General features: G+C 42.8%; 1 protein-coding gene across 4 annotated transcripts in view; it reads right to left on the bottom strand.

The window, feature by feature from the left end:
• osbpl3b (oxysterol binding protein-like 3b) overlaps positions 1 to 17,839 on the bottom strand; it is a 197,490-nt gene that overhangs the window by 121,612 nt on the left and 58,039 nt on the right. For all 4 annotated transcript variants that reach the window (XM_072283250.1, XM_072283249.1, XM_072283248.1 and 1 more), the window contains one exon: positions 5,755 to 5,887. In XM_072283250.1, the coding sequence (XP_072139351.1) occupies positions 5,755 to 5,887 (133 nt within the window). The remainder of the gene's footprint in view (positions 1 to 5,754; positions 5,888 to 17,839) is intronic.

Genomic DNA, 17,839 nt, shown 5'->3' with positions numbered 1-17,839 from the left:
GTTGGGTGGAGGCTACATTTCTTTAAGCTCAAAGCTACCTCCTCTGCAAATATCACGATTCACAAGCTGAAGATTAAATTTGATTTACTTTCCCTTGCCATCTACAACCAACGTAGATTATGTCAAGCAAATTTTATTTCATATCTCCAATTTTTCGTTAGCAATTTGTGAATTCTGTAAGCATCAATTTCCATTACCTAAATGGCCATAATACATGAGTATCTGTACAATTGAAATTACTTTTCTCCACCCCGAGATATATTGTGAACTTTTAAGTTCCAGGGAATGCAACCCATGTTTTAATGCTTGGAATGCAAACATTATTTTGCCAAAACCACACTGCGTTCTCAGAAAGGCCAAGTACCTTAATATTGAAGGTCACTGATCTGAAACACTGTTCGTTTCTTTCTGCTCAGTTGCTCCCCAGCATCCTGAGTATTTTCATCATTTTGTGTTTTTTTTTCTTTCCCTGCTCGGAGTAACACAAATGTAGTTCAACCAAGGATCTGTACATGCAGTGGTTTGTTATTGTCACGTGTACCAAGATACAGTGAAAAGCTCATTTGTTTGTTTATTTATTTGTTTGTTTGTTTGTTTGTTGAGATACAGCATGGAGTAGGCCCTTCCACCCAACAATCCCCTAATTTAATCCTCGTCTAATCACAGCACAATTTATAATGACCAATTAACCTACCGGATGGTGAACCTTTGGACTGTGGGGAAAACACGAGCACCCAGGGGAAACCCACACATTACACGGAGGATGCACAGAGAATCCTTACAGACAGCACTAGAATTGAACTCTGAACTCAGAATGCCCTGAGCTGTAATAGCATCGCACTAATCAGGGGAAAGTTTAAAATGACTGCCTAACCTATCAACTGGTACATCTTTGGACTGTGGGAGGAAACCCATGTGGTATTTTTGGACTGTGGGAGGAAACCAGAACACTCGGCGGAAACCCCCCCCCCCACAGCCGCACAGATAACGTACAAACTCCTTACAGGCAGTGGCGGGAATTGAACCGTCGTCGCTGGTACTGTAAAGTGTTGTGCTACTGTGCGGCCTAGTACGCTTGTCTTGCATACTGTTCATACAGATCAAGTCATTACACAGTGCATTGAGGTAGAATAAGGTAAAACAATAATAAATGACAAAATAAAGTATAAAAGCTACCGAAAAAATTAAGTGCAGGTAAATGATAAAGTGCAAGATCCATAACGGGCATAATGATCGATCTCCCTGTATTCTGGATTTCTGTACGTAATGGCCAGTATTTCATGAGATACTCTGATTTTAATTTGTACCATTCCATTACATTTTAACATCTATGTATACATTTCCAAGTTTCTTTGGTCATCTAATCCTTTGATCTTAAAACAATCGATAAAATTAACCTACCTAGTGATCCTTAATGAGGATCACTAGTGGACCTCCAAGTTCCTTAAATCTGCTCCACCATTTAATAAAATCATTGATTGCTATTCTCATTGCACCCTCAACCTTCCTCACCAATTACCTACTTACCACAATTGAATAAAATATTCAAAGAATCTGTTCCAATCGATTTCATAAACTCTCAAAACTCAAAAAAAAAATTCAGTTCATCCAAAATGGACTAACCTCTTTGTTTAAAAAAAAAATTCATTCTCCTAAAAACTGTTCATCAACCTGAAGCTATTCTCTTCCACACAGATGCTGCCTGACTGACAGATTTCTTCCAACGCTGGATTTTTCTTCAGATTCCAGAACCTGAATCTTCACTTGTTTTCCTCTGTAAATTCGCCCAGCCTTGATCACTCAGGATATTAGACATTGCAGTCAAGTACCTCCTTCCTCTTCTTAAATTTCAATGGATACAAGGCTATCCTGTCTAACCTTCCCTCTTACAACAAGCTGCCATTAAAGATAATAGTTCATTAAGTTTCTGTGAGCTACTTTTTGAAAGGTCAACTGTAAAGATTTAATGTTCATGCTATAAAGTTCATTTCTCACAGCTTTTGTTTATTCACTAAATATATTAATAAATCTGCCATGTCATCTTCTAGCTGCTGTCTGCCTTGTGGTATCACTTGGATATGGGGATATATCTGGGGGTGCACTTGGATAACAGACTTGAGTGGAGCACCAACACAGAGGCTACGTACAAGACGGGTCAGAGTCACCTCTACCTCCTGAGGAGACTGAGGTTCTTTGGAGCATGAAGGCCTCTCCTTCACATGTTCTACCAGTCTGTTGTCACCAGTGCAATCTTCTATGCGGTGGTGTGCTGGAGCAATGGCATCAATACGGGTGATTAGAATGTCTGGCTCTGTTATAGGAGACAAACTGGATGCACTGGAGGCTGTGGTTGAACAAAGGACCCTACAGAAAATCCTGGCAATTCTGGACAAAGTTTCTCACCCTCTGCCTACTATCTTGGCTGAACAGAGGAACACTTTCAGCAATACACTAAGACAACTGTGCTACTCCAAAGAGCGCTATACGAGGTCATTCTTACCCGCAGTCATTAGGCTCTATAATGAGTCAACCTATAGCTGGGGAAGTGATGACCCCCTCCTGTTGTTAGATTGTTTGAGGTAACTTATTTTTTTTATTCTTTCTTACTTCTCTTCTAATATTTGTACGTCTGTGCATTGGTAATGCTAATAACACATTGTAATGTCTTTTGGGATCAATATAGAATCTATGAATCTATCTATATGTAGCATTCAAATCATTTACAAATAGTATTGGATATTGTGGCCCACAAAGTGTGACACAGACTCTTAGTTTGTGTACCTGTGCATGATTCTTATTTTCACTTGTTTGTTCAGCTGGTTTCCTTACAAAATTAAGAACTGCCTTCAATTCTATGAGGTTCAAACTTAATAATCTATTTGAAAGACTTTATCAAATGTCTTTGGAAGTTTATGAATAAACCAGACATTTGCCTGTTCAGCGTCAGACAATTCTTCAGACACAATATCTCAGAATCTGATGTATTAGACATGACCTTATCTCTGGGTTAGCTAAAAAAAAAAATCTGAAGTATTTAATCACTGGGATTAAATATTGAACATAGATCAGTACAGGCTGTTCAGTCCACGATATTGTGCCAACCCTTTAGCCTACTCCAAGATCAACCTAACCTTCCATCTATTCTCTGGCTATTCATTGCTTTCATCTACAGTATTATTCTTCTTCATTTTGAAGAGGCTCAAAATTGGTTTTGATGACTTTAGCTTTTCTTACACAATTGTAAAATTGTTTTGATATTGATATCTTAGGCAGCCTTATGTTACTCTTCTTTTCACAGTTTAGATGAATGAGGGAGTATCCTTTATTTATTTTCCTTTTGAATATTGGAAGGCCTAGATAGGGTGGATGTGGAGAGGATGTTTCCTATAGTGAGGGAGCCTAGGATTAAAGGGCACAGTCAGAGAATACAAGGATGCCCCTTTAGAACAGAGATGAGAAGGAATTTCTTTAGGCAGAGGGTGGTGAATCTGTGGAATCGATTGCCACAGATGGCTGTGGGGGCCAGGTCTTTGGGGATATTTAACGCAAAGGTTCATAGGTTTTTAATTAAAAGGCTGTCAAAGGTCACGGGGAGAAGGCAGAAGTATGCGGTTCAAAGGGATAATAAATCCCTCGTGGGGTGGCATGGTGGCATAACAGTGGGCACAACACTTTACAGTACCAGCAACCCAGTTCAATTCCTGACGCTGCCTGTAAGGAGTTTCTACGCCCTCCCTGTAACTACGTGGGTTTTCTCCGGGTGCTCTGGTTTCCTCCCAGGGACCAAAGACGTACCGGTTGGCCGGTGAATTGGTCACTGTAAATTGTCCTGTAATTAGGCTAGGCTTAAATTGGGGGTTGTTTGCTGGGCGTGTTCTGTGCTGTATCTCAGTAAATAAAGAAATCAGTCATGACAGAATGGCAGAGAAGGCTTCATGGTCCGAATGACCTAATTCTGCTCCCATAGCTTATGGTCTCTACAGTTGCCAAGACCTGTTTTAATAGAGCCGAGCTTTTTTTCCTCTGTTTTACTAAAGTTCATCTTCTTAGTTGCTCATGGTTAATATTTCAGCAAGTAGTTTATACCCATTGGGATATAAACTAGTTTTCCATGGCATAAAGTATTCAAAACACTTTTCAATGATACTTTTGTTTTACCAGTTGGCAGATTTGTCCAGTATAGTGTGAACTGTTTGCCCCACATAATGAAGTCAGCATTACTCAAATTTAGAATCATGGCTGTCCCACTTTGCTTAGCAACTGCACACTGGAGTTCAATACCACCCCCATCATTAGATAAAATTTTCAAGCAATGCCAGGCTTATTACTCATCCCTAAATCCTGTGTGATTGTTGGCCTTTTGTTGCCTCAAAAAGTTATCTGTTATGAGCAAATACCCAGAGATTTCCGTTTGCTCAAATCACAGTTCAATCAAAATTTAAATTGATCCCTTCGTGATCACTGAAATTATGAACACTCAGTAGCCACTTTACTGGATATGCCTGTACACTTGCTTGTTAACACAAGTATCTAATCAGCCAATCATGTGGCAGCAAAATGCACAAAAGCATGCAGACACTGTCAAGAGGTTCAGTTGTTCAGACCAAACATCAGAACGAGGAAGAAATGTGATCTAAGTGACATTGTCCGCAGAATGATTGTTGGTGCCAGACAGAAGGCTTTGAGCATCTCAGAAACTGCTGATCTCCTGGGATGCTCATGTACAACCATCTCTGCTGTTTACGGACAATGGCGTGATAAACAAAAAAAAAAAATCCAGTGAGTGGCAGTTCTGTGGACATAAACGCCCTGTTAATGAGAGAGGTCACACTAGGATGGCCAGACTGGTTCAAGCAGTCAGGAAGGCGACAGCAACTCAGATAACCACACATTACACAAGGAATTCTGCAGATGCTGGAATTTCAAGCAACACACATAAAAGTTGTTGGTGAACGCAGCAGGCCAGGCAGCATCTCTAGGAAGAGGTATGGTCGATGTTTCAGGCCGAGACCCTTTGTCAGGACTAACTGAAGGAAAAGCTAGTAAGAGATTTGAAAGTGGGAGGGGGAGGGGGAGAAGGATTTCCAAAATGATAGGAGAAGACAGGAGGGAGAGGGATGGAGCCAAGAGCTGGACAGTTGATTGGCAAAAGGGATATGAGAGGATCATGGGACAGGAGGCCCAGGGAGAAAGAAAAGGGGGAGGGGGGAAAATCCAGAGGATGGGCAAGGGGTATAGTCGGAGGGGGAGGGGGAGGGGGAGGGGGAGGGGGAGGGGGAGGGGGAGGGGGAGGGGGAGGGGGAGGGGGAGGGGGAGAGGGAGGGGGAGAGGGAGGGGGAGAGGGAGGGGGAGAGGGAGGGGGAGAGGGAGGGGGAGAGGGAGGGGGAGAGGGAGAGGGAGAGGGAGAGGGAGAGGGAGAGGGAGAGGGAGAGGGAGAGGGAGAGAAAATGTGTGTATATTAATAAATAACGGATGGGGTACGAGGGGGAGGTGGGGTATTAGCGGAAGTTTGAGAAGTCAATGTTCAATGTACCTAATAATGTGGTCACAGAGTATATTGCAAATCACCCCACAGGCATAAGCAGGACAAGTTCACGGATTAATAGTCAGTGATAGAGAGGGGATAGAACAGAAGAGGAAAGCAGACTTACAACTCTATGGGAAGTACTACAGGGGAAGTAAATGGCCAATTAGGTCTCACTATCAAATACTTTGGTCCACTTTTGCTTTCAATTCAAGTACAAGTGTTTTCACCTCTCGAGCATTTGTCTATGTCTTCGGAACCTTGCAACCACGCTGCCACCTTCGACTGGCTGTTAGAATAATTGACAGGGAAACCTGGGCTCATCTGGAATGACATCTGTTTGCATGAACTTCCTCTCCTCAACTGGAAAGAAAAAGATTAAAAATTAACTGCAGTAAATTCATGATTATGACAATTTCTTTGCAGTTGGGATAGTTCACAAAATTACAAATATAACACTTGGCTCACATCATTACATTTAAATGCATATTAATCCATCCAAAAACAGTGGGTCATTTTTCCCTCTCTATCCTGTTCTACCAATCCATAAGATAACAACTGATCAAAAGTTTGAAGACATTTTAAAAGATTAGCTTTATTGGTCACGCCATTCAAAATATGAAAACATACAGAGAAATCTGTTCAAGCAACACACATCAAAGTTGCTGGTGAACGCAGCAGGCCAGGCAGCATCCCTAGGAAGAGGTACAGTCGACGTTTCAGGCCGATACCCTTCGTCAGGACTCATCAGATATTCATCAGAGAAATCTGTTGTTTTGTGTTAACAACTAAAGTCTGAGGATTGTGTTGGGGGCAGCCTGCAACTGTAGCCATGCTCTCTGCCTCAATATTACACGCCCATGACTCACTAACCCTAACCAGTATGTCTTTGGAATGTGGGAGGAAACTGGAGCACCTGGAGGAAACCCATGTGGTGATGGAGAGAACATTCAAGCTCCTTATAGACATAATCACTGGCACTGTAAAATTGTGTGCTATCTCTACTATGTCATCCTGATCTCCCACCTCAGCTTCACCTGCCTTCACTCACCCCATGCCCTTGATATTAGTGGAATGATTGATCAGTGTTTTTGATATACTCGTAGACTGAAGCTGCACCGTCCTCTTAGTCCGAGGACAGCGAAGCCTTCCTTTCAAAATTCTGCCTTCTCAAAAAATGCTTCATCTAGAGAAATCATCATCCTTGTACTTATCCCATCAAGTACCACAAGAATTCTGTACGATTCACTGCAGTCAACTCTCAATCTGCTAAACTCAGTGGTGTACAAACCCAATCTGTTTAGTCTCCCATCCCAGGAATAAATCTGGCAATGCTTCCATGGGTAGAGAAAGCAGACCTGTGAGGTATAATATGGTCTTAGATTCTTAAATATTCAACAAGACATGTTTATGTTTGCACCTTCAGAAGACAATGCCTTAAAAAGGTGGCACCCATCATTAAGGACACTCACCACCCAGGACGTGCCCTCTTCTCATCAATACCATCGGGAAGGTGATACAGGAACATGAAGACACACATTCAACATTATTGAAACAGCTACTTCTCCGCCATCAGATTTCTGAATAGTTCCTGAATACTACCTCACTGTCTTTGCTCTCTTTTTGTACTTCTTATAAGCTACATCAGGTTCAAGTTCAAGATTTTTGTCATTCAACCAGAGACATGTATAGAGCCAAATGAAACAATGTTCCTCTGGGGCCAAGGTGCAAAGTACAGTACACGTAGTCACAACCCATCACAGAGTCACAAAACAAAATCAGCACAAGTCCTTGAGTATCTTGGCCTGAAGATTGACAAAGTGTGAGGTGCATGTTTATGCAAGACAGTATAATGTTACTGACACTATTATAATAAAACATACAGTCATATAAATGTGTGAAACAGCAGCAATAAAAGATGAAAAGTGACCAGTACAGAATGGGAGTGAGTCTGCTACAATATACCAGTATACAAGTGCATGCCGCTGACTTTGGTTAGAAATTATTTGGCAACATTCTCCTGTTCCATTTAAGCAGCATGGTGTTCCAAATAGATGGAGGAAATCCAGGCTATTTTCTCAATTAGTTTTTGTTACATAGGCATTGTCCCAAATAGGTGGCTGCCCTGATTAACCAGATTAATGGAAATGCCACTTAACTGAGTAACAATTTATTTAAATGAAATACAGAATAAATTAGAACACTACCAAAACTACTATAGTACTATAAAATTATTAGTTCCTAACAGTTATTAATTGAGGAATTCAGTGTATGCTGATGTGTTCTTTTGATTGACTGTAAATGAACAAAATCAGCGTAGATGCTAAGTGCAGATAGTGGACTGCATTTAACAATGCTTTTGATGATTGCATCCTGCCGACTTTCATTTTAATTGTACCATTCAGGATGATTGTCGATATCTTCCAACTCTTTGTAGTTCCAACTTGTTGAAGTACAGAAATAATTTTATTTTCACTCCTCACGTTTCTGGGCATTTCCAAGACTGAATATTTGAAACCGCAGTCACCAAAACAGTTCCGAATCGCCTTACTGTTCATTACTTGCAACTATCGTGACAAAAATCACTGCTTTTCGAACACAAACAAGGAACAGACGCTATTTGAAAACAGTTTGCTCTAAGCATGGTGTAGTGCCTAACAGCCACAGCAATGTGCATGGGAATGATGCTAGCAAGAAAATGTTCAGCGACCGTCTCCTGCCTCTATATATATATTATTGCAATTTATAGTTTTAATGTATTGTAATATTCTGCAGCCACAAAACAGCAAATTTCTCAACATGTGCCAGTGATAATAAACTTGATTCTGATTCTGTATTCTAATCCTCTTTCAGAAAAGCCAGCTGACTGTTCACCTTCTCAATTGCTCAAAGTACTTGTACATTAACTGAACTGATTCTTACACAGGAACATCCAGACTGTCTGAACACCAGTCTCCTAACATTTAGTGAGGTATGCAAGAAAGATCTTAAGTATTTTAAAAAAATGCCATGATATATACCAAATCCGAAAGTATTATAAAAGCAAATCATCAGAAAGTATGCCTATTTTAAAAGAAAAATTAACCATGGAAATGAAGCTCGATCTTTCCGTCCAGCACTGACGCAAGGCTTCACCAGTAGTGGTGCTGTCTTTCAAGCTAACATTAAACCCACTGTACTCTCAGGTGGATGAAAAAGATCCCATTATGTTTATTTTAGGTAGCTTCCATTTCCCATGCAGATATTCATTCCAGACATTTGGTACCTGGACTCACTTTCCAAGCTTTTCCTTAACAGAACCACTGAGTCAATGGTTACAGGAATTGGCTAATATTTCTCCTCTCTATCCAGGCTGTGAAGCAACAGCAGAGAATTAATTTGTATGACAAACAATAAACACCTCCCCATCCTCAGGGAACACACGAAGCTTCAAGCTGGTGAACTGGTCTCCTGGAAACAATTAGAGGCGCATATCCGAGCCCCTTGGAGCATTTGTGGCCTGACAATCACTATTGCAAATTACTATGTAAATTTCCCCACAAGGCACAGTGGATTTGATTTGCAACAGAAAATACAGGAAGTTCTAAAACAAATCTGAACAGCTAAAGATGATCTTTATTTGTTACCTGTACATCAAAACATACAGTGAATGGCGTCATTTGCGCAAGTCAAATCAGCGAGGATTGCGTTGGAGGTAGTCTGAAAGTGTGGTCATGGTTCTAGTGCCAACATAGCATGCCCACAGCTCTCTTACCTTAACCCTCACCGTACGTTTTTGGAATGTGGGAGGAAATGGGAACACCCGGAGGAAACCCATGCGGTCACAGGGAGAATATACAAGCTCCTTACAGACAACAGTGAGAATTAAACCCCGATTGGTGATCTCTGGCGCTGTAACACGATTGCACTCACTATTATACTACTGTGCCACCACAGGGCTTAGTTGTTATGGCCACTCTATTTGAAATAACATCTGCAGAATTCAGCAGGATATAACTGTGCCAACCCTCATCAAACGTTGCACCATAAAGCAACTATCATATTTTTTTATAAAAAAAACTTCACCTTTCCTACACACCTGGATTCTCCTGCCACCTTCTCGCTAGTCCTCCTTCCCCAACCCCCTCCCATCATTTTATTCCAGTGTCTTCCCCTTCCTTCCCAGTCCTGAAGAAAGGTCTCAACCCAAAACGTCAACTGTTTATTCCTCTCCAAAGATGCTGCCTGACCTGCTGAGTTCCTCCAGCATTTAGTGTGCATTGCTAAGTGTCTTTTACACTTTAACGGCAGCAAACTGGATTCAGTTGTTGCTCCAATCCAGCCATATCAAAGCAAATAAGAAATAATCAGGGGGATAATATGCACCCAACCCCAATTCACGCATACCAACATTACCTCTCAGCAATTCCCGTCCACAGTATTTGAGACAACACAAACGATACAATTGCTACAGGTTAAAATTAAGGGTAAATATTCCTGACGCTCACCGCAAATAAATCAAGGTGGCTATTTGACACCATGTTATGCAGCAAGAGGGGAATGGAAGGACAAAAGAGCAGGAAAGGGGAAAATTGAATCTTCTTTTCACCCGAATCTAATGTCTGTCAGACAACCTACAAATGTTCTAAAAATTCTGCCACCATCTGCAAGGAGTTTGTACGTTCTCTCCATAGCAGCGTGGGTTTCCTCTGGGTGTTTCAGTTCCCTCCTGCAGTGCAAAGATTTACCGGTTCATCGGTTAACTGGTCACTGTAAATTGTCCCGTGATTCGGCGAGGGTTCCTAAGGTTGTCATAGGCGGGGGTGGTAGTGGGGATAAGCTCCCACTACCTATAATGTCCTGCAAATGGTGTGCCACTCTAATCACCTCTGACAACCAAGTCCAACTCTTGGCCTTCACGTGTGGCTTAGCTACTAGGCCCGGCAGAACTGTTTCTCCTATATGAATGGAACGTCCCTAAAGAGTGCCTTTTACATTTATCAGACACTGCAGACAAGATCTTGACTCAATGTCTCTTCTGATAGATTGCATCAAAGAAGGGGCAAAGGCGGACACTGGCACCTCAAAGTCAGTTGCTTCGGGCAGGTGGGGCTCGTCAGTCTTGGACGGCAGCCCATGTAAGAGAAGGAAAACTCTGATTTTAAACCTCTGCTGCCCTGCAGCCATACGCACCATGGGAAAGGCTTTGGGAGTAAAACCTGAGGAAGAAATCTGGAGCTGGGGTCCCTAAGGCAGTTTGATGTTGCTTACAACTTCACTCTGGCAACCTCTGCGATGACACAGGTGCCACACAGTATCGGCGTTTGCCCTTCCCTTGGACAACATCAGTAATGTGGAGAGGGGGAACCCGCTGTATGGACAACAGCCGGTTCTTCAAATCTTCCCACCCAGGCTTGCACCCTGGAGAGGGCAAAGTCCACCAGAGGCACAAACCCATGATCCCCTGGGATCGACAGCTGCCTACGAGGCTAGGGTTAAATCGGGGGTTGCTGGCGGCACAGCTGAAAGGGCCAGAAGAGCCTATTCTGCCCTGTACCTCAATAAATAAATAAGATTCAGCTTCAGATTAATTTATTTATCACGAGGAGCAGTTAAGCACAGCACCTTTAAGGATCAACGCCAAAAGCACGGCGGCAGAGACGGCTTCCAAATCATGCTGAAGCTTAAGAGGGGTGCGGCCTCCCCTACCTAGTTTCTTGTTGGGGAATATGCAGTCGCTAGAAAATCAGATCGACGATCTCAGGGCAGGGGCTGCTGTATCAAAGGCAGGTGGGGCAGATCTCGATCGTTTGTTGCGCTGACACGTGGTTAAATGCTGATATGCCGGATGCAGCGATACGACTGGAAGGTTTTGCGATTTTCAGAATGGATCAAACTGAGAGCTCCGGTGAGGAAAGAGTCGGCGGCGTATGCTTTTTAGTCTATTCTCACTGGTGCACGATCGTTGGGGTTATGTCAACTTCTTGTTCCCCTGACTAAGAACAACTAACAATTAAATGTAGACCATTCTATTTGGCTCGAGTGCTCTCATCTGTGATCCTGACCGCCAGCGGCCAATTATAAGCAAGCACTCGCGAAATTGCACCGTGTTGACTGTAAACCCGAAACAGCTCAAGTTATAGTTGGCAACTTTAACTAGGCCTGTTTGAAGAAAATCCTGCTGAATTATCACCAGAACGTAACCTGTTGCATCAGAAGTCCTAACACACTAGACCACTGCTATACCACGATAAGGAAAGTACCTGAGACCGCAGTTTGGCAGGTCGGATCATTTGGCTGTACTCCTGCTACCTGCACACCGACAGAGGCTAAAGGTCAAGGCTCCAGAGGTCAAGACAACCAAGAGGTGGTCGCGGGAGGCTGAGGAACGGTTACAGGATTGTCTTGAGTCAGTAGACTGGGCCGTGTTCAAGAAATTATCTGAGGGCCTGAATGACTACACAAGAGTCATTCCAGGCTTCATTTAAACAGCTGAGGATGAGTGTATCCCCGCAAAATCATTCAGGGTTTTCCCCAATCAGAAGCCCTGGATGAACAATTTAAAGTTGGAATCTGATGAGAGCCAGATCAGAGGCATTCAAGTCTGGAGATCAAGAATGCTACAAGTGGTGCAGGTATGATCTCCAGAAAGCCATCTCTTGGGCAAAGTGAAGATTCCAGACTCGACTGGAATTAACGAGGAATGCTTGACAGTTGTAGCAGAGTTTGAATGTCATAATCTCCCACAAAGCTAAACCTTGCGACATAGAGGACAGCAGAGCTTCATTTCCAGATGGCTCAATGCCTTCTGTGCTCACTTTGACCACCAGAACAGGGAGGAACCATTGCGTACCCCCACGTCTCCCAGTGATCATTTGGTCTCAGTATCTGAAGATGACGTGCAGGCTGCCTTCAAGGGAATGGATCAAAGGAAAGCATCCGGTCTAGCCGGAGTACCTGGCCGAGCACTGAAAATCTGTGCTGACCAACTGGGAGATTGAATATTTGACTGAGTGGTCTAATAACGACAACCTTTCACTCAATGTCAATAAGACCAAGGAACTTCAGGAGAGGGAAAGCAGAGGTCCATGAGCCAGTACTCATCGGAGGATCAGAGGAGGAGAGGGTCAGTAACTTTAAATTCCTGGGTGTGTCTGCCTCAGAGAACCTGTCCTGGATCCATCATATAACTGCAATGAAAGTACAACTGCGCCTCTACTTCCTCAGAAGTCTGCAGACATTCAGCACGGCATCAAAAACCTTGGGAGACTTTTACAGGTCTGTGCTGGAAAGTGTGCGGACTGGCTGCATTGTGGCCTGGTACAGGAACACCGATGCCTTTGAGTGGAAAATTCTACAGAAGGTAGTGGATATGGCCCAGTACATCATAAGTAAAACCTTCCCAGCCATCGAGCACATCCATATGAAACGTTGATGTAGAAAAGCAGCATCCATCATCAAAGGTCTATACTATGATCTTTTCTTGCTGCTTTCATCAGGTAGAAGGTACAAGTGCCTCAGGACTTGCAATGCCAGGTTCAAGAACAGTTACTACTCCTCAACCATCAGGCTCTTGAACAAAAGGGGATAGTTATACTCATTTAAGGACTCTTTTATCTTGTTATTTCATGCTCATTATTTATCGCTATTTACTTATTATCCACATTTGCACAGTTTGTTTACGGTTTACAGTTCCTGTTTACAGTTACTATTCTATAGATTCGCGAAGTATGCTGCAGAAAAAGAATCTCAAGGTTGTATGTGGTGGCATGCATGTACTCAGATAATAAATTTTATTTTGAACTTTCTGGCTCACAATGGATGGTAGTTTAATTGTCCAGTTAAATTGCTGCAAGTGTTTAGATAAGCGGTAGAATCTCGGAGGAGGAGGGTTTGGGTGGAGTTTGGTGTGACTATGGAGAGAACGTAAAATGAGGATGGGCAGTAAAAAGTGTTATTTGCACTAACAATCAACATAACCCAAGGACGTGCTGGGGGCAACCTGCAAATGGCCCCACAAATCTGGTGCCAACGTGTTTTGAACGCAGAACACAAGTGACAAAACAGTGATGGAGGGAGGAAAGGACAAGATCCTTTCCTCCCTCCCACCCACCGACACAGACAGACCTCCAACGTGGAGGAGATGGTTTTAAGTACCTTACAACTTTACATTAGAACCCAAATCAAAAAATACAATGCTTCTTGGCACTAATCTATTTTTGCACAACTTACTTAATTTAACTTTTTAAAGCAATAGATATATATATATATATACACACACACACACACACAAAAACACACACACACGTAGTGTAATCCACAGCTTTTATTATATATTGCAATGTACTGCTAAGCCATTACATCACATTTCATGACATATGCCAGTGACATTAACCCTGATTCTGATTCTGATATCAGACCATTAATCAGCACAGATTATCTGGAACCCCTGCTGTCTTCTCCTCCTGCTGCACTTTAAGCACTCATCTTTCCAGGACAACCACATGCTGATGACTGAATTTATGAAGTTGCTCATGAAGTTCATTTGCCTTGATTTTTATTAAAATGATGACAACTTAAAAGCAAAGATGCCAGCAGTAACATATTGACAACCTAGTCAGAATTTTCATAGCGTTTGGCTGCAGTCAGAGAAAAAAAAATGTTGGCTATATTATGGAATACCATTGAGCTTGTGTTTCTAACTCCAATATTCTTCAGTGTTGATAGCTTTGTGCACTGTGATCCAGAATTCTCCAGATTTATATTTTTCCATGTCACATAAGATACTTGGCTCACCAACTCCCAAACAATTTTCTCAACATTTCCCAAATTCAAACCCCATCAATTCCCACCACCACCAAATTATACCACTCACCCAAACAACTGGGGGCAATTTTCAGTAAGCAAACAACCTGTACGTCTTTTGAGTGTGGGAGGAAACCAGAGCACCTCAAGGAAGGCCAAGCAGTCACAGAACAAACACTGAATGATCAGGGAATGGGGGTCTCTGGGGAACTGGCGCAGACAGTGGGGTGAGGCGGGGACAGGTTAGCTGTAACTACACTGAATGTCAGGACGTGGTAGTGCAGTGGTTACTGTTGCACTTTGCGGTACCCCGCAATCAGTGATCGGGGTTTGTTTTCTGCCACTGTCTGTAAGGAATCTGTGAGAGTGTGTAGATATCTTCCAGGTGCTCCCGTTTCCTCCCACATTCCAAAGATGTACAGGTTAGTGTTAGTAAGTTGTGACCATAAGACATAGGAGCAGAACTAGACCATTCAGCCCATCGAGTCTGCTCCCCATTCCATCATGGCTGATATACTTTCCTTCCCAACCCCATTCTCCTGCCTTCTCCCCATAACCTCTGATACCCTGACTAACACCAAACCTTTCCACCTACCCAGAGCCATCCGTGGCAAAGAATTCCACAGATTCACCATGCGCAGGCTGGAGAAATTCCTGCTCATCTCTGTTCTAAATGGACATCCCTCTAATCTGAGGCCTGCCATCTGGTCATGGACTCACCCGCTATAGGAAACATCCTCTCCATGTCCACTCTATCTAGGCCTTTCAATATTTCATAGGTTTCAATGCAATATGCAATTCCCTCCCCCCACCCCCATCCTTCTAAACTCCAGCAAGTACAGAACTAGAGCTATCAAACACTCCTCATATATTAACCTTTTCTCTGGAATCATTTCCATGAACTTATTCTGGACTCTCTCCAATGCCAATGCATCCTTTATTTGGTAACGGGCCCAAAGCTACTCAATACTCCAAGTGTACTCTAACCAATAAACCCTCTGCATCACATCTTTGCTCTTATATTTCAATTCCTCTCAAAATGGATGCTAACATTGCATTTTCCTTCCTACCACTGACTCAACCTGCAATTTAGAAACCTAGAAACATGGAAAACCTACAGCACAATACAGGCCCTTCAGCCCACAAAGCTGTGCCAAACATGTCCTTAATTTAGAACTACCTAGGCTTACCCATAGCCCTCTATTTTTAAGCTCCATGTACCTATCCAGGGGTCTCTTAAAAGACCCTATCGTATCCGCCTCCATCACTGTTGCTGGCAGCCCATTCCACGCACTCACCACTCTCTGCATAACCTTGAAGGAATCCTACACAAGGATTCCCAAGTCCGTTTGCACCTGCAATTTTTGATTTTTTTTCCCTCATTTAGAAAGTAGTCTACGCCTATTAAAGTGCATGACCATACACTTCTCTACTCTATATTCCATCTGCCACTTTGCCCATTCACCCAATCTGTCCCAGCTTCCTCAAAACTACCTACCCCTCCAGCTATCTTTGTATCATCGACAAATTTGGCCTCAAAGCCATCAATTCCGTCATCCACATCATTGACACGCGCTGTGGTACACCACTAGTCACTGGCAGCCTTTAATCCCACTCTTGCCTCCGCCAATCGTCCAATCTTCTACCCACGCTAGTATCTTTCCTGTAATACCATGCGCTTGTAGCTTGTTAAGCAGCCTCACATGCGGCACCTTGTCAAAGGCCTTCTCAAAATCCAAATAAATAAGATCCACTGATTCTCCTTTGTTTATGTTGCCTTTTATTTCCTCAAAGAATTCCAACTGATTCGTCAGACCAAGATTTCCCCTTAAGGAAAGCATGCGACTTTAGCCTACTTTATCATTCACCTCCAAGTACCCTGAAACCTCATACTTATTAAGGGACTCCAACATCTTCCCAACCACTGGAGTCAGGCTACCTCCCTACAACTTCCTTTCTTCTGCCTCCCTGCCTTCTTAAAGAGTGGAGTGACATTTGCAATTTTCCAGTCTTCTGGAACCATTCCAGGATCTACTGATTCCTGAAAGACCATTATTAATACCACCACAATTTCTTCAGCTACTTCTTTCAGAACCCTGGGTTTGTCCATCTAGTCTGGGTGACTAACTTACCTTCAGACCTTTCAGCCCAATCAGGCTGCCCCCCAGTACACCCTCAGACTGTGCTGGTTGCTGATGCAAACAACACATTTCACTGTATGTTCTGATGTTTCGACAAGCATGAGGCAAATAAAGCTAATCTTTATATTTAAGCTTGAGGGGCCCTGGCGGACAGGATGTACGCAGATTAATGGCACTGTTAGGCGGTAGCTCAGTACCAGCTTCGATACTGAAATCTAGAATAAAAGTTCTTCTTTTCAGCACTGTGTAACTCATTTGTCACTTGACAAATGCAGCAATATTGTAGTCTCCGTCGAGCGGCAGAGCTGTTGAGAGGCAGTACGTTGCTGATCATCAGGCTGAACTTTTGTGTCCACATATTCATTTTTCCTTCAGAAAAGCAAAATACTTCACAGGTTGTATACAAGGTATTGAAATAAGAATCTGCAAAGCCCAAGGGCAAATTCAGTTTCCAAAAGAAATTTTCCTGATACATAATGTACTGTAATGGGCTTTCTAATGCTTCTCTCAAAGGTGCTGAACGTAAAATTGATCTACAATCTAGGGCCATGAAACATTTTCAGAAGTTGAAAAAAAAAATTAAAAGCAATATCACAAAACCTTTTGACATGGAAATCTATTATCCATCTGAGCCGTACACTCAGTGGCCAGTTTATTAGGTACAGCTGTACACCTGCGCGTTAATGCAAATATCTAATCAGCCAATCACATGGCAGTAACTCAATGTATAGAGGCAAATTTATAACCAGATGGCAGCACCACTGAGATGCCAGCAGTGGAAAGGGTGAGCAGCTTCAAGCTCCTGGATGTCAACATCTCTGAAGATCTATCTTGGCCCAGTTAAAAAGAACACACGCCAGTGGCTCTACTTCATTAGGGGTTTGAAGAGATTTGGTATGTCACCAATAACTGCAGCAAATTTCTACAGATGCACTGTGGAGAGCATTCAGACCCGGTCGCATGACCATCTGGTAAGGAGGCGGCAATGCGCGGGATCAGAAAAGGCTGCGGAGGGCTGTAAACTCAGCCAGCTCCATCGTGGGCTCCAGCCTCCCCACCATCGAGGACACCTTCAAAAGCAGATGCCTCAAGGTGACATCTGCCATTAAGGACCCTCGTGATTCAGAGCATGCCCTGTTCTCATTACTACCATCAAGGAGGAGGTGCAGGAGCCTGAGAACTTAAATTCGAGGACTTAGGAACAGTTTTTTCCCCTCCACCAGATTTCTGAACAGTCCATGAATTCATGAACACTAACTCACCATTTTGTACTAATTTTTTGTTTTTTTTTTTAAAATACTCATATTGTAATTTACAGGAATGTTTATGTATTGCATTGTACTGCTGCCAGGAAACAAATTTCATGACATGCTATAGGTCAGTGATTATA

This window comes from Mobula birostris, chromosome 19 (genome assembly GCF_030028105.1).
Source record: "Mobula birostris isolate sMobBir1 chromosome 19, sMobBir1.hap1, whole genome shotgun sequence".
Classification (NCBI taxonomy): domain Eukaryota; kingdom Metazoa; phylum Chordata; class Chondrichthyes; order Myliobatiformes; family Myliobatidae; genus Mobula; species Mobula birostris.
This window is presented reverse-complemented; position numbering and strand designations above follow the sequence as displayed.